Consider the following 23082-nt stretch of genomic DNA (forward strand, 5'->3'; position numbering starts at 1 on the left):
GAAATGGATCCATTCATGCACCGCGTCGGTCCTCCCGTAGCCACGACGCCCCGTGTCGGGGGCTCTCCGGTGCCCGACCGCTGCTGTTCAGAGCAGCAGCACTGACATGGAAACCCCATTACATCTGCACAACGATTTCTATCACGAGCCGCAACAGCAGCGGCAGCAGCAGCAGCAGCAGCAGCAGCAGTTCAACCACCACCACCACCAGTGTACCTACCAGCAGCACCACCACCAACACCACCAGCAGCAGCACCACCACCACCACCAGCCCCAGCACCACCTCCAGCAGCAGCAGCAGCAGCAGCAGCAGAACCACCACCACCAGCAGCACCACCACGTCCAGCAGCAGCAGCAGCAGCAGCTCTACTGCAGGCGCGGGGATCGCTCCACTAAGCAGCACGAGCGGGGCTGCATCTGCAGCCACTGTGCAGTATATGATGCGAGGAGAGGCGACGTCGTCCGCGGGACATCGCCGACCACCGGGGCGGCAACTTTGAGGACGCCCTCGGTCACGTCTTCCCGGCGAGGCGGTCAGTCCCACAGCGTCTGCGAGCTTACTCCTGCTTCCAGCCATGGTAGTTCATCCAGACACCATCCTCCTCCACCGCCTCCTCCACCTCCTCCTCCTCCTCCTCCTCCTCCCCCTCCTCAGCAGCAGCAGCGGGGCAGCCTGGGCAGCAGCCACGAAGAGAGTAACTCCTGTAACGCAATGAGCAGCTGCAGATACAACGGCGGCGTGATGCGTCCGCTGAGCAACTTGAGCTCGTCCCGCAGAAACCTACACGAGTTCGATTCCGAGTCCCAGCCTCTGCAGCCCATTTCCACGGCGGATGCGTCGGACACTCTAGCGTCTAAGCCTGACAACAACTCCACCACCCTGATGCCGTACTCATCGGGGGACGGGGGTGGCGGCGGACACAGTGGCGGCAAATCGGGGAAAAAGAAGAACCAGAACATAGGGGAGAAGCTCGGGCACCGGAGGGCCCTGTTCGAGAAACGAAAGAGACTCAGCGACTACGCGCTGATCTTCGGGATGTTTGGGATAGTTGTTATGGTTATAGAGACGGAGCTCTCATGGGGAGCCTACGGGAAGGTAAGTGACTTTGTGCCCCTGGCCAGGACCACCTGGATGGGCTGACATTTGACTTATTCGATACTTAGTACGAGAATTATTTCAATGAGATGGTGTCATTGTTTTTAGTTGAATATGCATTGGCAAAATAATAGGTAGCATGATATGCAATTGTGTACAGTATTTCAGATGTAGTTGTTTGGGATAGAGATACGGCCTGTGAAGAGACAGTGTTGTGGTAGATGAGGGAAGATCAGAAGAACATTGTACATCAGTAGCACACTGTCCCACACGCACACACACACACACACACACACACACACACACACACACACACACACACACACACACACACACACACACATATATACTTATGTGCATATACGCACATGTACACAGATACACACACGCACACATTTTACATCAGTAGCACACTGTCCCACACGTACACACATGCGCATACGCACAACACAAACACACACATACACAAACATATGCACATGCATAAACGGATAAACACACACACACCCACACAAACACACACACATACTCACATATGCAGACGCATACATGAGCACAGGCACACACACATGCACATGCATAAGCACACACACATATACAGGCTCACACACACATGCACGCACAAGCACGTATATGCAGACACATGCACACACACACACACACACACACACACACACACACTTGCACGCTCAACATGAACACACATACATACACTTACGACCCAATAGGCTCACTTCAGCACTTCATGTTTTATGTACCATGAAGTTCCATAGAATATAGTTCATACATACTAGTACGTAAACATCACAGATCCACACCTAGAAATCCTTATCCAACACAGAGAATGACCTGCTATACCACATGGGTCAGGTTATAGATAACTAAGTAATGTGATTTTAGATCAATACATTGTGGTGTACATGGCTCTCATGTTGTGTCTCTCTTGCAGGAGTCCCTGTACTCGTTGGCTCTGAAATGCCTGATAAGCCTTTCTACCATCATCCTGCTGGGGCTGATCATCATCTACCACGCCAGAGAGATCCAGGTAAGAACCACGGCCTCCTCGTCTCCACCCATCTACACGCTGCGTTAAGTAGAGGTGCTTCCATCCTCTTCTGACAGCCAATGGGGAGTTACGTTGTTGAGGAGCGATGAGGTCCTTCATATGAACTACGCGTGGCAGTCGATAAACCAGGCAGACGGTTTCTTTTTTTTTTATGGTATATCTTTTATGGCTACGGCTGTGCTCTTCACATGGTCATCACTCATCTCTGTTCAGTTTGGCTTTACTAAGTCGCACCAGCTATGACATTTTACAGGATAGTAACAGTGGTCGGCTGTTGCATTAATAATTCCTCGCCTTTAAGAAAATATATTCAGACAAGTCACCTGGTCTCTTGAGCGACACTTTGGACTAAACTAAATGTTACGACCTTGCGTCAGAGCATTGTTGCAGGACTGTGGTCTCCTATGGCTCTGGGCCACAAGCTGCTTAATGGCGCCACACATTACGAGTGAGGTGTATGTTGATAACACTCAGCGTGCGTTACACCTCCCACACCTTAACAACTTAAGGTAGTATCTCAGAATCTCAGAATACTGCAACATAGAAAGTTTTTTATATTTAATCTGTGCAAAGTGTTACGAGACGGCTTCACCCCAGACACCTTTCGTTTGATCACATGCTCGACAAACAGCTTCAAGAAGCCTTTACCTGCTGCAGCAGTATTTACAACAGCCCTTTTGGCTTTATGTTAAAACCTACCAGAGCGAAATGGGGACAACACAGAAGGATGTGTCCACCGTGCTTCAGATTGTGTGCTGCAAAAGCCTTCTTTGTTTGGGATGAAAGTATTGCATGAAAACTATTTGCATAATTGTATACACAGATTATTTCTTCAGAAGCAGTTTTGTAAGAAGCATTCGGTGTGATTGTATTCTAATTGGATGAAAATAAAAAAAAAATTCCTTCCTCATTTATTTTTCTCACATTGCATGGCTACCAAACCACATTGTGACACAATGTGCTTTCATTCAGTATTTTCGTTTGATGCTAGGAGTAGTGTAGCTGACAATACATCAACACACAAAAGCATGTTTTGTGTGTCCCTGTGTTATTCGATGTGTGCATTTAGGTAAAGCTTCTATGCTGCTGGGATTTTATACACACACATACACATAAACGTGATGGAAGATTGGGTCAACGTATTCCTCAGTCTAATATTAGATTAGCTAGACATGTAAACCCGGCACCAAGGAGCCCTGAGCCGGGTTTCTTTCAAACAGAAACTATTATTAGGCTCATAAAGAAATGCAAACTGAATTCTAATCCATAGAATGTTGTGCAGTCATTCAATCTCTGAATCATATTCACATAACCAAACTACACAATTGCTTTATGTTCTATCATTTAAATCATTTTCTTTTCATTAAAAATGTTTTTGACTACTACTTGCTAACCGCTCAGAACAGGCCCATCAGATCAAGAACACATAAGAAACAAAAAGGAAATCAACACCATCACTCTCTTAAGTGATCTTTCTGATCAATTCATATTGTGTGAGGTGTTTAATAAAGCATGCAAGAAGCATACAGATGGATCAAATGTCTTAGCAAAGCACAAGTAGCTCTGATATCACAACACGACTCGTTCTAAGTTCCCCATACTTACCTCTCAGGTCCAGCCCAACTGAACCTCTCCCTTATCAAACAGTTTTTCTAAGAAGATATACCAACACCGCCGGATTTTTATATTGAGACATCTGCACTCACAGACTCATTAGCCAGTGGAATGCAATCATGCCCTATTTTAGAAATACTGTGAAGGAACAGGGGGACCCACATAAAAACATGGTTTTCCTCTCTCTGATGTGAAAAGATTCCTCATTGTCCTCCATGTTAATTACAAAACATTGAATGCAGAATCGAAACTTTGGAGAATCTCTTAATCAGTCAGGTTTACAATTAACTTCCTCCATACAAACCATCCTTATTTCTAACTTGCTCATTACGTTCTTCTTGCTTGTCTGATAATTACTTTACTCCAACAGAGGGCACCCCAGGTGGCCCAGAGGCTAGCATATCAATCCATTGTCTGTCTGTCGGTCTAACTAACTATCTATCTATTTATCAATATTTCTATCTATCTATCTATCTATCTATCTATCTATCTATCTATCTATCTATCTATCTATCTATCTATCTATCTATCTATCTATCTATCTATCCATCCATCCATCCATCCATCCATCCATCCATCCATCCATCCATCCATCCATCCATCCATCCATCCATCCATCCATCCATCCATCCATCTATCTATCTATCTATCTATCTATCTATCTATCTATCTACCTACCTATCTACCTATTTGTTGGTCTGTATATCTATGTATCTATGTTTCTATCTAGCATGTACAGTATGTCTGTCTATCTATCTAACTTGTCTGTCTCTCGGTCTGTCTCTATGTCTGTCTCTCTGCCTTGCTCTCTTTTTGTACGTCCCTCTAAAGTGTTTCCTTCCCACTGCATTGTTCTAAACGCTAATGTGCTGTTGGCCAACCCAGAGTAGGTCTACTGCTGCTGCTCACAGTGACGTGACAGACCGGGCAAAACACAGCCTCTTAAAATATAATGAAATGCCACACAGCGCTTCAGCAGTCACATCCATCAGCATGCAAGCACATATCATGCATGTGCAATCTCATGTGCATGTCCGATGTAGATAGGGTGACTCCCGCTGATGAGATATGTGACATCCAGACCCTGAACAAGATTTACGAGTCCCCACATGCAGGCAGAGATTGCATCTTGAAGACCGCACCTCATTTGGAAGTGTTTTGACGTAAATGCAGGGTGTGGGTGGGTGGGTGGGTGGGGGGGGGGGGGGGGGGGGGTTAAGTTCCGCCGGATTCTGTTGTCCCTGCAAGGCACACCTCAAAGTGAGCCGCTGCCGCTCGGGACAAGGTTAAATGCGGGGACACAAGCTGTCATTTGAAGAACATGTTTTATGCATTAAGATGGCATTGACAAAAGTCCACGCTGCCATGACTCAGGTTGGATTCTTCAGGTCGTGAACGAGACTGTGTCGCAGCTACCTGTTAGGGACAATTACGTCCAATCCTCCTTTCACGATGGCTGATATGGCTTAACATCTCAAGTTTGGACCCGTGCATATATGTTGCTATCTGCTTATGTTACTGGTGTGTGTGTCTGGTGTGTGTGTGTGTGTGTGTGTGTGTGTGTGTGTGTGTGTGTGTGTGTGTGTGTGTGTGTCCTTTAAGGTCCTCGGTTGACATGTTGTTGGTGTAAGTTGGAGGAAGGTTGAGAGTGTTTAATTGTCTTTGTAGTAAGGCCGGAGCTGTACGACACAGGTGGTGCTTGATAGAATCAGAGTCAGTCTTTGTTCCAGCCTTGCCAAGTAAAAAACACAGAAGCTGTTCATAAATGAAATGATACGGCCCTGGCAGCCGGTGCGTTTGAAGTTCAGCCACAATTTCAAACAGAAAAGTGAGCCCAGTTTTTTCATATTTTTTTGTCCACTCAGTAGCGAGTTTGGGTTTCTGCTCGTTGCACACCAAAGAACCGTCACTGGAGGCCGTTAGCTAGGAGGCCTTGCCCGCTGTACCTCTTTGCTGTATTAGACAGTAGTGCTGAGCTCTCTGAAGCCATGCCCATGAAAGTCATCGTTCGTCTCTCTTTCATTCCCATCAGCGCTTGGACTTAGCAACAGAAAGTCGATGCTACGTTTAAAGGTTTTTTTATGCATTGATGTGCGCACACACACAGACACAGACATACACACATTCCCCTTATTTAATTATAGAATTTATGTTAGCCTAAGACAAAGCAAGCTTCAAATGAGTTGCACAACGCCATGCCATACAGAAACTGTCACTCCTCCCCAGACTGTATGTGTGGCTGTGTGTGTGGCATGTAGTCAGCCCCCGCCCCTCCCTGCCTCCCCCTCAGCCATGGGGTCGGGTGTAAGTGTTAGAGATACTGGGTGTAACTGCAGGAGAGATACTGTGGGTTTCTCAAATCTGACCCGGACGCGGTCTACCGGAGCAGCCGGCCTGGTGTCGGGTGACCCAGTGCGGTGCGCTGACCTCTTTGTTTTCACTGAACAAAACAGGCGTTCAGGGATGTAAGACGCTCGCGCGGTCTAGCAGGGGCCGCGGGTCGTGTAGGGGGATCTCTCCGATCGATCGGTCCCCATTGATTGCGGCCTCAAATCTGATTCAGTGTGTTTGATTTCAAAGAGGCGGATGGGGGTTGCATGAATTATTAAACCGGTCTAACGATCACAAATAAGAAAAGTTTGGAGGGTATTTAATTTTTGGGAGTAGGGAGTTGGGAGGGTACCAATAAATGCAAAATAATGAAAAGAAAGTTAATAACATTGGACGGACACAAATTTTCAACAACTTTAGATTTACTCAGCCAAGGGGCCTCTTAGTGGCTCGCTTTGATATCATACATAAACCATGGCATGTCTAATTGGCCCGAACCTCTCAACCTAATTCACTAATGAGATTGAGCGATTTCAAGATATATGTTCCCATCTCCACATTACACAGATTAAATATTGAACTGGACTCCATTAGTTATATTGAGCCGCGCTGAAACCCCGCAAACAGCCCCGGGTGTAGGTGAGGTGCACCCTGTGGGCCACGGCGCGCGGGACGTCCCACAAGGGATCGTGGGTAATGGAACGGCCCCGGGGACCGCGCGGCTCATGGTGACGCGGGCCCAGTCTTTGCCGCATCGACGCGGCCTTCCCTTACAATGAGCGCACGGGATGCTTCTCCGGTGATTAAACTGCGGAGGTTTCTCTTTTCGTGGCGTCAGGACAAAACCCTGCTTAGGAGCGCAGGGTAGCTGACCGAACTAGCCTGACGTAGCCTTGCTGTCTGATTGGTACCTGCTCGCACTTTAACCTTCAGGTTAAAAATAATTCATGGTGCGTGACAAGCGGGGTTTTTCGGAGGCTAGATCTATTTCAGGAGTCCGTTTTCAGCACGTGTATTTGGATGTACTTAAGTATGTATAGGACCTATCAGTGTGTATATACGTATGTAGCCTATATCCATTATTCATCCATGAAAGCATGAATCCAGCGTCCCATCCAACCGGGCCTAGTGATTCATTTAATTTATCTATTTTATTTAACTTAACGTTAATGGCCAATGTAAAGGACCTGTAAGTGTTTGATTGCACAACGAGTCATCAGTCATAACATGTCTCCACCACTAACATGGACCACTTGATGGTCTGAGGTAAAGGTCTGTACAGTGTTGTATTTCAGGCACATTAACATAATTGCTTCTTGCCACCAAGTAGGCCTAGGCTATCCTTGGGTAACCCGAGTTTTAAATGTTTAATTACGTTATTATCAGTCACCAAACCTTGTAAATGATTGGGACAGGGATATTGTTGTCACTTTAATGTTAAACGCGCCGTGCTTGACACACTAGCATTAAATGTTACATTTTACGTTGCTAGCAGACACTTGTCAGTGAGTAAAGAAACAGAGTAGGAACAGCCTGTGTTTCCAGGTCTCCATTACAATCCTCTGGACAGCTTAACAGACCCTGGTTAGAGTTACACACACCTCCTGACAGATGTCTTCAAGGGGCTGGATGTTACTTATTTAAAACTAGCTCCCTTCTTCTTTTTGACCCTGTATCAGGGGCCATTTTACCCATTTCTTGTGATAAGGCCAACCTCAATGACCTATTGGCTGCGTTGTCAGAACATGTATACAGTATATCTTTATTTAATTGCAGCAATATTTTGTTCTGTTGTGTTTTGAATAGTGGAGAATTGTAAAGATAAATGTAGGCTACTAACCAACTTGTGATTGTCGATACTTCTAGTAATTTCCATAGGGGCCAAAGTAGGCCAAGGCCTCCCTCTTCATAAGAGATGTTTCTTATTCTCTACGATTCATTATTGTTAATTCATCACATTTATAATCTTCTTGTATCTATGCAACATGATTGGTTCTGTTAACCTTTAAAAGGAATAGATTTATTTTTCACTTGCATTACACAGAACAAACTACATTGACTTGAGATATGCAAAGATAATAATCTCTGGTGCATGACTTGGTTACTCACCAACTGTTTATTTTGTATTTATTATGCACGGGATGATTCAGCAACATACCCAGCTGTGATGTATTTCAGCTTTTTCTCTCTAAATCACATTCAAATATAAAACAATTGTATATGAGTCCGTTCCCAATAAGGAACCTCCACGCATGACATGCAAAAAAAGTTGCAGAAAATAATTGCATAACAGCAATGCAAATGACGTGTTTGGCCGATAAAATAAATGTGAAAAAGACGTGTTTAAAATGTGTAGGCGGTTAAAACTATTTGCTAAAGGTAGTAAAAGGAGTCAACCAGGGGTCAGCAGTCTCCTGCCGTTGGTTACTGTAATTCATCCCCCTACACAGTCACACACACACACACACACACACACGAACACACGAACACACACCTCCGAGCTCCACCACCCAGCGTCTCCAACCCCGAAAGCTTCCTTGAATTCCTTTTGTTTCGTTTTTTTGCTGACAGCAACATTTTCCTTTTTTATGCCGGGTAGTGTGACGTCCTGTTTACAAGCTGAGCGAGAGAGGGGGGGGGGGAGACGCACAGAGAGGAATGATGCTGTAAATGCAGCGTAGGCTAATAAAGCTAGATTTAATCTGCGTGGGATGGAGGAGGTGGAAATGGAGATGAGGAATCTCTTCGTCTTCTTCTTCTGATGGAGCTAGGGGCCATGAGCAGTTATGCTGGTCTCTCTAATTAGATGGGGGGAGGGGGGGTCAGTGACATGCTGGCCAATGAATCTCTCCAGACGCCTCTATGAAACTGGAGATTGGATGGGAAGTGATAAAAGTGTGGAAGGGGTAAATAAATTATTAAGGGGGGGGAGGGGGGCAGATGTTATCAGTGTTGGTGTGTGCGTGTCTGTTTGTGTTTATGTTTCTGTGTGTGGGGGGTGGGTGTCTGACGTGGAGATCCGCAGTGAACAGGCTTCCGTTGTTTTTTTAAGACGAGAAAGATACCAGGTAGAAAGAGGCCGCGCTCACCTGTGCTAAAGGCCTGGTGGTAAGAAGAGGGTAGCTAGCGTGTGCTAGAGGTTGCACAGTAGGTAGAGGCCTGGCTAGTCTATACTCGAGGAAAGGTGCTAGGAAGAGGCCATGCTAGAGGGTGCTAGAGGCCTGGCACTAGAAAGAGGCCATACTAGTATCTGCTAGAGGCCTGGCAGGACAGAGAGGCTAGCTAGCGTCTGCTAGAGGTCTGGCAGGACAAAGAGGCTAGCTAGCGTCTGCTAGAGGCCTGGCAGGACAGAGAGGCTAGTTAGCGTCCGCTAGAGGCCTGGCAGGACAAAGAGGCTAGCTAGCGTCTGCTAGAGGCCTGGCAGGACGAAGAGGCTAGCTAGCATCCGCTAGAGGTCTGGCAGTAGAAAGAGGCTAGCTAGCGTCTGCTAGAGGTCTGGCAGGACAGAGCGGCTAGCTAGTGTCTGCTAGAGGCCTGGCAGGACAGAGAGGCTAGCTAGCGTCTGCTAGAGGCCTGGCAGGACAAAGAGGCTAGCTAGCGTCTGCTAGAGGCCTGGCAGGACAGAGAGGCTAGCTAGCGTCTGCTAGAGGCCTGGCAGAACAGAGAGGCTAGCTAGCGTCTGCTAGAGGCCTGGCAGGACAGAGAGGCTAGCTAGTGGGTGCTACATGCGGCAGATGTTCTAATCAGAGTAATGCTTTGGAGGCTGAGACTTGGGCCTCACGGCTGCTGTTCAGCTAGCCGTACCCTGCAGCCCGGCTCCTCATTCCACTAATGTCCCACCAACAGCCATATGTTCCCAGAGCGCTAATGACACGTGACGCTTTTCGCTTCTTTCTAGACTTTTTTTGTCAACATTTTTTTCCAAAGAAGAACACAATCCAGCAAAGAACAATGTACTATAATAAAGATTTGAAACATAGTCATAATAATAAAAATACAGTAATATAACATTAATGGTGATGGTATTGTGCTCTCTCCTCCCGCAGCTGTTCATGGTGGACAATGCGGCGGACGACTGGCGCATCGCCATGACGTACGAGCGCATCTTCTTCATCTGCCTGGAGATCCTGGTGTGCGCCATCCACCCCATCCCGGGGAACTACACCTTCACCTGGACGGCGCGGCTGGCCTTCACCTACATGGCCTCCAAGACGGACGCCGATGTGGACATCATCCTCTCCATCCCTATGTTCCTGCGGCTGTACCTGATCGCCCGCGTCATGCTGCTGCACAGCAAGCTGTTCACGGACGCCTCGTCGCGCAGCATCGGTGCGCTCAACAAGATCAACTTCAACACGCGCTTCGTCATGAAGACGCTCATGACCATCTGCCCCGGCACCGTGCTGCTTGTCTTCACCATCTCACTGTGGATCATCGCCGCCTGGACCGTCAGGGCCTGCGAGAGGTTAGACCCCTCCCCCCCTCACCCCCCCCCCCCGTCCCCCGTCCCCCGTCTCATGCTACATTGCTGCTACCTAGCTCACTAGTAAAACAGTAAAGCTTGTGATATATTGGCAATGGGTCTTACCTTCTTTCTCACGATGTGTTGCTGCTAGCTAGCAAATTGCTAGTGGCAGTAGTAGTTGTTCACTGTAAATCTTGTGATGTCTTATTTACGCCTTACGTCTCACTAGCGAATATAGCCTCAGTGTAGCACCAAAGAATAGATAAAGGATAAAGCATATGTATACATTTAGACATGATTAGATTATGATTCTGATCTATTGTGTACTGGTCTACACATTATAGCGCTCCATCAAAATTTCTGATTGTAAGAAGAATTCAAAAATATAAAAATAAAAATACATATATATATATATATATATATATATATATATATGTAGTATAGTGGTGCTTAGCTTAGAGGTGTCAGATGCTGTTAGTCCATGCCTGGCTGGGCTATGCTGAGTTATTCCCTTGGCTGTTTTATAATTTATGAAAGCGATTGGAAAGGCTACCAGGTGTCTGTTTGATGTATTATGTTGTGTATAGGATTGTGGTTGAAGATGTGTATCCTGTGCAGTAAAGGTGATGTTTCCTTGGTTTGTTGTACAGATACCACGACAACATGGACATAACCAGCAACTTTCTAGGAGCCATGTGGTTGATCTCCATCACATTCCTCACCATCGGATATGGGGACATGGTCCCCAACACGTACTGTGGCAAGGGAGTGTGCCTCCTCACAGGCATCATGGTGAGGAGTGGTGATGACATGTTACTATTCTTCTCTATACATCACATGAGTGTACCTCTCAAATATATATGTCCAGTATCGTGTTTCTCAGAGTACTCACAGTGTCTGTGTGTGTGTGTGTGTGTGTGTGTGTAAGTGTGTGTGTGTGTGTGTGTGTGTGTGTGTGTGAGTTTGTGTGTGTGTGTGTGTGTGTGTGTGTGTGTGTGTGTGCGCGTTTTTGTGCATGCATGCGTGCGTGCAAGTTTAGTTTCGTTTTAGTTTCTGCCAACATTTGAGAAATGGGCCTGATGCTGAATTTTTAATTGTCTAAATACACTGAGGTAAAGCCATTCATAACCGGCACTCTGACAGGAATCTGTTAGCTCAGGAAAACTGCGGTTCTAAGTAAATGGATGGAGAGTTGACAGTGCTTGTTCTGCAGGGGGCCGGCTGCACTGCCTTGGTGGTGGCCGTGGTGGCCAAGAAGCTGGAGTTAACCAAAGCTGAGAAGCACGTCCACAACTTCATGATGGACACACAGCTAACAAAAAGAGTAAGTGCCTCTGTTTAGGTTACTGATAAAAAACCTTTTGTAGAAGACGCCTGTTGTTATAGACCATAGTTCTATATCTGTAGGTATACAAAACCTAACAAAATGTAATTTATTTGTAACTTTATATATAATGTGATATCGAAACAGTTGGGTGAATCCAATCACGGGGATAAAAAGCAAGAAGGGAGACCTGAACACCAGAACGATGTTTTAACCACAGAGAACAGATCACAAGGGACAGAAATTGGGAAACAGAATGCCAGGAACACAGTTAAATCGAACGGAGTAACTAACACAGGGGTAACCAAATCCACTAAGTTGCAAATGTGAACCAGATTTATGAACCAACACAGGTGAATGAAATAATGTAATTAGCACTTGTGACCAGAATAACATAAGCTAGGTAGTGAAGTCTGAGTTTGTTAGCCGACTCTGAGTATGTATATTTATTATATATATTTATAATAAAATATTATGTATACCCACTACTGTTCTAAATGTTGGGGCCACTTAGTCTAATGTCTAGACATTGATAATGTAGTAAATTACTATTTTACCTGGAAACGTCCATTTCCAGCAATCATCACTCCTGTGTTCTAATGCTTGTTTAGCATATCGTGTTAAAAGGCTTATTGATTATTAGAAAACCCTTGAGCAATAATGTTAGCACAGCTGAAAGCTGTTGAATAAAAGTGTGAGTTTTCATGGAAAACATGAAATTATCTGGGTGAACGGTAGTGTTTTTATGTATAGGTATATACTTTAGATGCATTTAAGATATGAAGGTGTGAGGTGATACATTTAGACCCCGCTAGCCCATCCCTTCAAATTGAAACGGCCTCTTGTTGTTTTCCTCCACAGGTGAAAAACACGGCGGCGAATGTTCTCAGGGAGACGTGGCTGATCTACAAGAACACCAAGCTGGTGCGGAAGATGGACCACGCCCGGGTCCGCAAGCACCAGAGGAAGTTCCTGCAAGCCATTCACCAGTAGGTGCCCCGTTCTTAGCCCTGAGCACCGTGAGCCCACTGATGGGAAGCCCTGAAACCCCTCCTGTCCTGTCAGCGTGTTCACTGACGCCCCCTGGTTCACAGACCTGAGATCTGAATTGTTTGACACCTGTAGCAGAAGTATGCCTCCATGACGTGGAACCATGTGGTACTGGTGTCCATAGGTTTCACCTGACCTGAATACCAAGTTCAACTGAGAAGGAAAGAAATATTTAGTCAAATATTTTTGCAATTTAGCAAAAGGTGGTATAGTCATAATCATAAAGGGACGCCTTTATGGTTTAGATACCATCGTTTTTCTTTAATCCTTTTTATTTACTCCTCTGAAGTTTTCTTTCAATTATTAGATAACTTTTTTTCTTGTCTTTTGGCCGTAATCAGTCTTTTTGCTTTTTATCTCTTCCTTCCTTTTTTAAGAATTTGATTTTGTGTTTATTTACGTATTTATTTCAGTCTTTTTTTATCCTCCTACTCCTCTGTCCCAACCCCTCTCTTGGAACGCTGTGTGTTTCACAGCAAAGTGGAGGTCACACACATAACTCTCTCTCTCTCTCTCTCTCTCTCTCTCTCTCTCTCTCTCTCTCTCTCTCTCTCTCTCTCTCTCTCTCTCTCTCTCTCTCTCTCTCTCTCTCTCTCTCTCTCTCTCTCTGCTGGTCCCAGGTTCACCTGTCAGCTAGTCTCTTAGTGGGTCCCCTGGGATCCTTCAAGTGTGCTCTAACTCCAGGACATTATTGATTTTTTAGTTTGACCTGCTTCTTGTTTTTCCTGCGCCGACGCCACACACACACACAGAGTGCTGCTCCGTCAGATGCCATATATTAAAAACTGTCACTGAAAACAACAGAGCTGAGTTATGAGTTCTAAATAATGTATTTCCAATTTTTTTTTGTTTTGTTATAAATCTAAATTCCAGTGAAATTGTTTACTGTTAGTTTCGTTTTATCGGTAAAATTCTACAATAAGGGTACATTACTTAACCATCAATTACCATTAGTTAATGCAGTAATGATCATGAAGTAATAGTTAATTGACAGTTAACTCATGGTCTAGTAATAATTAACCAATGTTATTCACGTTCATGTTAACTAAGGTCATGTTGTTGCGTACCTTCACCAAACCTAACCCTAGCCCGTATGCTAACTTTATATAATATTGATTCATCATTCATTTAATTAATTAATTATTAATGATTGATTATTACTACATTAACTAATGTTCATTAATAATGAATGTGCTATTATTGTAAAGTTTTGCCGATTTGTCTAGTTCTATTTTCTGTATTTTTATATGTAAATAGGTGTGCTATGTGGTCTGCTCTGTGTGCAACTTTGTTTTGCTCATGAATCTTCTTGTTTGTTTAAAAGACATGAGGAGGATAAACCACACTTAGTAATGGGCTGATGTCTGCTGCTGTAACCTGCATCCACAAACCTGCTGCTCACCAGCCTCATGCTACATGAGCTTCATGCTACACAAGCTTCATGCTACACTAGCCTCATGCTACACTAGCCTCATGCTACACAAGCTTCATGCTACACTAGTCATGTGCTACACTAGCCTCATGCTACACTAGCCTCATGCTACACTAGCCTCATGCTACACTAGCCTCATGCTACACTAGCCTCATGCTACACAAGCTTCATGCTATACTAGTCGTGTGCTACAATAGCCTCGTGCTACACTAGCCTCATGCTACACCAGCCTCACGCTACACCAGTCGGCTACCCTAGCCTCATGCTAGACAAGCCTTGTGCTACACTAACCAAGTGCAACACTAGCCTTGTGCTACACTATTCTCACACTACACTAGCTTTGTGCTAGTGTGCCACAGTAACTCCCTTCCAGCCCCCACCCCCAGACAGCCTAACAAGTGAAAACAAGTTAAATCCACTAAGAGGTGTTTAGATGAGATACTAAAACAAAAATACAGTTAATGCTGTCTTTGAACAAGAACAAGGTCCTTCTACCCCAGGACAGCCGCTCAGCCATCTCATCCTCATGATGGACGTTTCTTTACTGTTTGACTGAGACGATGTTCGGCCAACCCGTTGGAGCAGTTGCATTTCACCTGGCGCCTGAGGGAGTATATCGTACTGTATTTATAGCTCTGATTACAGTCGGCAGAGGCTTTAGCCTCCTTTCCTACACACACACACAGACACACTGATAACCACACAACCCCATGAAACACAGTAGTGTTTTGACACGATAGCTTTGATTAAAACCTGGGAGCGGGACCTGGCCGACACCGGTCTCAAACAAAGGTGTTAGCACTACCTTGCGCTCATAAATCCTGACACCAGATGTGCGGGGAGGCCAAAAACCATAACATTCATCATGTTTGTCCCGACACGGAGTCAGCCCAACGTGAAAATTACTAGATCTATAAAACCTCATCCATGCTTCTACCAAGACCCCCTCCATGTAACCTCGTCCCCGAACCCTATCTACACTCGCTCCTTTATTTAGCAGGACCTCCTCTATTAACCCAAAGGACTACAACTACCAGGACCTCCTCTTTAACTTATAGGACTACAACTACCAGGATCCCTGCATTGTAACCTTGAACGCCTCACCACCGACCGACTGTGTCCTCCCACACAGTCTCAACCTGTGAACAGACAGTCACAGCAGCTTTATTTGCCTCTGGCATATAAAAATGGCACTGTGAGTGCTTTTGGCATCGCTAGGTTTTCCCAGTAAAAGTCCCTGTCTAGTCACGACTGAGGGGGAAGTTACAGGTTACAGCAGCTAGACATTGAGGGGATGGTTTTCTGTGAATATATATATATATATCTATCATGTTGAGCTGATGTTGTTGATAATTCATTTGTCTACTTCATGTTTCCTTTTTTGTTTCCTGTTTGTGTCGACACAATGCAATAGAGCTCGGAAGTAAGTGGTCGCCTCGCCTGTAGCAACACGGAGTGTGCATGCCGAGGACAGCTTGTCTTACAACCCCAATAATGAGACTTAAAAACGACACTCCCTCACGTTCGATAAGTGAAATTCATACCAAACGACCGCTTCTGGCCGTTAAACCATATGGTTTAATATCGCTAGTTTCTTTTGGTTTTCATCAAGTGAAGCAAAGTAGTTTAGGGCCATTCTTTGGAACAGGAATATCACACACAATACTTGTTATGTTTTGTAGTGAAGTCACACAGCTATGCAAAGCGGCACTCCAAACGATCTTCATTCACTGAAACACATTATTTTAAGACAATTTAAGACAAAGACAATCCCAACACTATTAAGAGACAGGCCGTCCAAACACTGAGTATTATCACTAAATACACACCAGGTCATTTTTAAACACAAGCATCCATTACGATTACTGCACTAACGATAACAAATCACATGAATTTCAATTATCTGTGAAGGAGGGTGTTTTTCTTTCCATTGTTGCATGAATGTGATGAACTATCTGAATCTTTAATCAGGAAAGCCACTGATTAAACTCCAACCAACTCTGCTTTCACGTACCGAAGGATGACGTCTAGAGCTCACCAGGAGAGGCCCCCAACACACTATGACATGACCTTGGTGATGCGTCACCTCTCCTGGGGTTGTGCCACCTAGCACTTAGTGCCCGCGTGCTATAAATCTGGGGCTCAGGGGTCATCTTTCGGCTTGTGGAACCAGTTTCTAACGCCTGTTACGACTACATCTGCAGACACATCTCCCCTCCATTTCTCTCTTGGACGACTCCGTAGCCTGAGGGCGCCCACTCGCTCACTGTTGATAATTGGGTCTGCTCGAAACCCAGTGGCAGGTGTTACAGGAGCTAGCTTAGACGGGAGTGGTGGTAGCAGCGCAGAGTATCTGCATGCGTCGGTGGTGTTGGGGGTGACACACCAAAGCATGCAGGCAGATGTCCTAACAATATGTTGGAGGACATTCAGATCAGTCTTGGCAGGAGAGAGCCGATGCCCCGGCTTAGTTACTGATCCTACGAGCCTGTGTCTCCCCCCCTCGATCCTGATCCTACCCGATGAGACGAAAGAACGGCAGGGAGAGAAGAGAGGAACGGGGATGATTGAGTGATTGTGTGTGTGTGTGTGTGTGTGTGTGTGTGTGTGTGTGTGTGTGTGCTGGTCAGTTTAGCCCGGGGCTTTAGTGGATGTGGGGAACACACCGGTGGGACAGAGAGAGATACGCTGCTGTAACACTGCAGGAGAACGACGAGGGCACTTAGCCATCGCAACAGAACCATCAGAGGAGGAGTTGAGCGTGGAAAAGCCTGCAAAATACACACTTCTCTGCCCACTAAATAGTTACACAAAGGTTATGATAATGATGGATAGACAGAGAGAGAAAGCAGACGTTTTAGAGCACTATTTGAGATTGCCCCGAGTGAAGAATAAGCAGCCATTGACCATAGGCACGTTTTAACCTGATGAGGGAGGAGTTAGAGCTCTCAGGGAGAATGCAAAGCAGGCGGGTGAGTCACAGACACAAAAGGACATGTGGACGTAACGGAGAGGACACGCTGACCCCGACCAGTCCCTCCACTATTGGTCATCCAGCCGTGAAATGTAGACCTCCTTAACAGGCCCGATATCAACCACGCCTGCCATTGAACATGAAATACCTCCCACACCATCGCAGACGGGCCCTTCATTTGGTGTCTTTAATCTGATATATGATCCTGGTAATGGAAGTGCTACTTACGCTAAATGTATTCTCCACTCGACTTATTTATTTATTTGGAGTGTGTGCATTGGCGTAGCGTCGGGTTCCCTCGTGAGCCGTAGGGACGAGACGGGACACATTTTGTCATCTTCATATGGGACACCCTCCGTTGGTTTCTTAGCTATCATCTACGCTCAACGTCTGCCTGTATGAGCCGCGCGGAAAAGACCCTGCACTGCATGACGAGCTGTTAGCCGCGCGTCTTTAAGGAGGTCCTTCTTCTTCTGTTTCCTCTCAATGCGTGTGTCCGAATCACAACCATCTTCTGGTGTTACTTCAAGTGCTTTGGTTTGATTAAGGGTGTTTGGTTTGATTAAGGGTGTTTGGTTTGAATTAGGTGTGTTTCTTTTACCCATACTAATACATAAAACTCCATTATTTAAATGAATTGCCCCCCCCCGCCTTCAGTTTGAAACATTTGGATGAAAGCCTGATTAGACTAGATAACGATATGAATTTAACTTCCACCGACTGACATTAATGCACCTCATAGCTAACCTAGAAATATCTTGATTTTGATTATTAGATTATTATTTTGTTTATTTTTGCATTCAAGTGCTATAACAACTAGAAACATTGTACAATTAGCTGCTAAACAAACCTATGCTTGATGTAGGTGGCTTTGAAATACTCCATAATTCACCCATTCAAATTTGGAAATGCTTGCCAATATTAAGTGCATATTCCCCATTACTTTGTCATTACTTCCTATATTTTTTGTATTTATATAAACAATATATTTATATATTGTTTGCTCGTAATACATTAGACAGCATCATCTCTCTGCCATAACTTCCAGAGGACATTGAATTGGGTTTGATCTTACTTTACTCCTCTCCGTGACCGCTCCACTTGCATGAAGCTGAACCAACCAGAACCTTGCAATCCCTTGCATTTCTCTACACACCCCCATGTGCATGTCCTGGGAGATTCCTCCGTGTGTGTATGGCCTGTATGTGCACACCAAATGGTTTGGTCAATTCTAAATAGCCCCCTTTTTTTGTTTTCATTTGGGTTCTGAATGAATCTTGTGTTCAGATTGAGAAGTGTTAAAATGGAGCAACGCAAGCTGAATGACCAAGCAAACTCACTAGTGGACCTGGCCAAGGTAAGCTAGACTCACAGTTTACTGCTTGGTTTATGAGGTCCACACAACCACAGTATGTGCTGCTGCTACTGCTGCAAAATAGAAAAAAACGCTGGTTGCTAGGTGGGACAGATTTTGAAATGCATGCAAATCCACTCTCTTAACTGTGTCCCGTGATACAATCAAAGTCTACAGGTGTCAAATAAACAGACAGGCTTTTCCGTTCACGACTGTACGAAAAGCAATGAGGTATAACGGTGATGTATGAGTTCCATGTGCTTTCCTTCAAAGAGATTCTGGGATGCGACATGTCTGAAATAACCCCCATGTTGGTTGGACAAAAGCCAAATCCCATCCTCACTTTCCAGGTATTTTCCCGAAGAGAGAGGGAGAGAGAGAGAGAAAGAGAGATTAAATGAGAATAACTACTTCAGTGTGTTACAACCGAGTGCCACAGCTAATGCATCACATTAGGTTTGTCTCCAGATGCACTAAACAGAAGTTGACACACCTTACGGGAGAAAGAGAGAGAAAGGGAACTGGGCCGGGCGAAGAGCCAGCCTGACACAGCAGAAACAGTAACCTGGAGAGGGAGACACACCGAGATCCGATGATTCAGCCAGTAGAGCGGGAGAAAGAATTGGGAGGGGGGGGGGGGCAGAGAGCGAAGAGGGACTATAGGGAAGATAAAGGGGGAAGAGAGAGGGGAGAGAAGGGGCAGAAGTGCTTTGACATTCAAATGTCCCCACTGATCCAGTTGCCAACGTGTTATGAAAGATACTGGCTAACACTGGACAGTCACCCAAGTGCTTGAACGCAGCAATTCCAGAGGGACTGGTGCGATAAGATTCATTCAGCCTGTGACCACCATTCAACCCACCTAGCCCACTTTCATCGTTTTCATGAGGGTCTCTGACCAGGAGAGGGCACTGTAAGCCTTCTTCCTCGTGTCTCTGGGCTCCCCAGAGGATGGATAGAGCTAACATGAAGACTGAAATATTCTTGGCAGCTGCATAGCCACTGCAGTACCATTTAGAAACCCCTCAAATTAAAATGTATCCCGCTATTATCAGGCCTCGCACATCGTCTATTTTTAGAATACATTATGAGTTCTGTTTTATTGCTATTCTCACCACACTTAAAGATAATAGCGTTGCTGGGGATTATTTCTCTCGTGTGAGTTTACTGTATCCATCGTGGAGAGCAACTGGATGGGCTTGTGCAACGTTTTTTTTTCGCCTCAAATTGTTGTCTCGTTAAAAGGGATTTGGTAGATCTAGTGGTTATGGCTTTGCGATACGGATAGCTGTGGATCAATATCAATCGTACATATGTGCCTGCACCAGCAACTCTGTCCCCTACTCGTTGCACACGTCAGCCCCTTGCTTTACTGCACTCATCCTCCCGCCTGCGGGGGTTTTATGTCCGCTCATTAGTTTTAAACGCGCTCCTCTCACTCCACGTCGCTCTCGACAACATGACACCAGAACAGAAGGTGGAACAAGCTATGAAAAAAAGAATGACACTGTGCGTTGGCCAGTGTGATCAGTAATTTTGATCCATATTTATTAATTCGTTTAGTAATTGAGTTCAATGCGAATTGATGAGTACCGGACAGGCCGGCGGCATTTCTAAAACGTTAATTACTCACAGGAAGCCAGTCGGTCTAACGTTACACATATTAAACCTAACAGCCTGCACACAGTCCCACGACAGGGGCAATGACAACCCATGCTTAAAACGAAAATAGGCTGAACAATTTTCGTCTCGGTTCACTGCATCCCTTTTTCGCTTTAAAATATCTTAAATAATTTTTGGGGAATTGGACTTAGATGTCTAGAAGTAAAATGAGACCTAAATAGCAAGAACCAAAATGAGACCTAGCTAGATGGAAGCACCATGAGACCTAGTTAACTAGAAGCATAATGAGACCTAGTTAACTAGAAACATAATGAGACCTAGTTAACTAGAAACATAACGAGACCTAGTTAACTAGAAGCATAATGAGACCTAGTTAACTAGAAGCCTAATGAGACCTAGATAGCTAGAAGCATAATATGACCTAGTTAGCTAGAAGCATAATATGACCTAGTTAACTAGAAGCATAATGAGACCTAGATAGCTAGAAGCATAATAAGACCTAGTTAACTAGAAGCATAAGCATTTCAATAAAAACGTTGAATTAAACTTGACCAATGTTATGACAGTCAAGTAACATCACCACTTAACGTTTGATTTGAATCTTTATATGAATGTCTAATTAAACATTGGCAATTAAAAAATATTCCCAAATAAAAAAATATATCATATAATTAAATGACTAAATATTCGTATTCCATTACATTAATAAAAAAAGTTCTACCTCCATCACCAGGGAACTCCATATTAATGCTTATACATATTAAATGCTTAATATGTATAAGCATCTACTGATCAGCACACTAAAAAGCCCTATTTAGTGGTTATGTATAAACCATCAATGACCCCAGTATTTTAGACCATCCGTCCCTCCAGACACGAGAAGGAACAAGGCAAGTGATGACTGCTAACCGTGTATCTCCCCCATCCTTTGTCCTATTTCTGAAATCCTATTCAACTTCTCAATTTAACACTATTTCTAACTGTATGAGATATTGAGAGTTGAAAATGTGAACAAGGAATGAGGTCACTATATTGAAACAAAATTCGAATATGCACCAATCAAATATTAGCAAAAGTCTTCTTTGTGTAACACCAGAAGGATAATCTGTGGCTCAGTGAGAGAAAATGGCTTAAATAAGAGTTTCAGATCTGTAAAAAAATAAAGCATTTTAGACTTCTCAAATGTATTGGTTAATCCCGAAGAAGCACAATGACTTGAATCCTTTCTACATTGGAGTAAGCCTATAAGAGGGTCTCTGGACATCACATCGCAATGACTGCGTCCCTTTCTGAAGTATAAGAGTTTATTGGTTGTAATGGTGTTCATTGTTTAGTTCAATCAATCGTAAATTGTTTGTCATTATAGGGGGGGAGCTCGGACAGTTCCATGCACAACATTGTTGTGTTTGAAACTCCCCGAGTGTTTCTGATGCAATACATGGCAAAATAAAGTTACGAATAGCCTACAGCCTTACAGTATATTTATGTTTATTTAGGTGTCGCCATGTGTTGTCCACAATGGGCAATGTGTTTTTTTTTATTGTTATTATATTGTTAGGATATGTAAGCCCTGTTCTTGTTCTGTATTATATTTGTTGGTCTGGTATTAACATGGATAATGGATTTGATAATTCCTGATCCATTCGATTGTGTATCAGTGGAAAAAACACTCCGTTGTGTGTTTGCGTGCGTGTCTGTTTGCTTGCGTGCGTAGGGCTTAGGATATCATTGGTTGAATTTCAAGCCTGGTGTTTCCACTGACATTTTAAGGTCATCCCTTAAATGTTTAGTAGTTAGCATACTTGTTTTGACTTTTGAATAGTCTGACATGACTGGAAATAGACAGAAAGCAATATTTCCCCCTTTTGCACATTTAGCTTAAATTCCACAACAAATACGTGCCAGAAATGCATTTACAAAATGATGAATGCAGAGGCAAAGCAGGCCACGGTCAAACTACACAACTATTTTAGAAATTCAGCTTTTCATGTATTCTAAGGATGGGAAATGTGGCTAAAGATACAAAGAATGTGATGGTGGCTAAATATGCAAAGAAATCCTTCAGCCCCACACAATGACCCTCACCAATCCATATCTGAACCCCCAACTGGGAAGAGATAACACTGTGTACTCTCTCTCTCTCTTTCTCTCTCTCTCTCTCCCTCCCTTTCTCCTCTATCTTGTTATCTCCCAGACCCAGAACGTCATGTACGACATGATATCGGACCTGAACGAGCGCGGGGAGGACATGGAGAAGAGGATAGCACTGCTGGAGGCCAAGCTGGAGACGTTGCTAGGCAACCTGCAGGCTCTGCCGGGGCTCATCAGTCAGGTGATAAGCCAGCAGCACAGAGACTTCCTGGAGGTGCAGCTGCAACCCTACGACAAACACAGCCCCGACCGCTCGCAGTCGGTGTCGCGGAGGCGCTCGTCCTCCACGGCCCCGCCCACCTCCTCTGAGAGCAGCTAAGGGTCCCGGGAAGAGGAAGAGGAGGAGGAGGAGCAGCCGCAGGAGGTGTCGGAGGAGGAGCAGGAGGAGGAGGGGTGGGGGTCTCCTCCACTGCTGGAGACGTTTGCCATCATATGGCCGAGTTGCATTTATCGTAAAGCCTTATGGTTTCAGTAAGTTTTATCCCAAAAATTCTGATGACAGAATCCAGAGATCGGATTGTGATGCACATACGATACGTTCTCACAATGGATAACTTCATGCTGTTATTTATTTTTTATTACCTCAAAAGCAGAGTTGTTAT

At 44.7% G+C, this 23082-nt stretch overlaps 1 protein-coding gene across 2 annotated transcripts; it reads left to right on the forward strand.

Annotated features, from left to right (window-relative positions):
- Positions 1 to 469: 469 nt before the first annotated feature.
- Positions 470 to 22799, forward strand: kcnn2 (potassium calcium-activated channel subfamily N member 2; the record flags this gene model as incomplete). 2 transcript variants are annotated; one of them, XM_079734675.1, is made up of 8 exons in its annotated part: positions 470 to 1096; positions 2046 to 2141; positions 10154 to 10572; positions 11223 to 11364; positions 11786 to 11896; positions 12758 to 12885; positions 18640 to 18709; positions 22524 to 22799. In XM_079734675.1, the coding sequence occupies 8 exons, from the start codon at positions 713 to 715 to the stop codon at positions 22797 to 22799; spliced, it is 1626 nt and encodes a 541-aa protein (XP_079590801.1). The 2 variants fall into 2 exon arrangements, with proteins under 2 accessions (XP_079590801.1, XP_079590800.1); XM_079734674.1 differs by having other exon boundaries at positions 713 to 1096; positions 2049 to 2141.
- Between the last annotated feature and the right edge of the window lie 283 nt (positions 22800 to 23082).

Source organism: Pollachius pollachius (assembly GCF_949987615.1).
Source record: "Pollachius pollachius genome assembly, chromosome: 4".
NCBI lineage: Eukaryota > Metazoa > Chordata > Actinopteri > Gadiformes > Gadidae > Pollachius > Pollachius pollachius.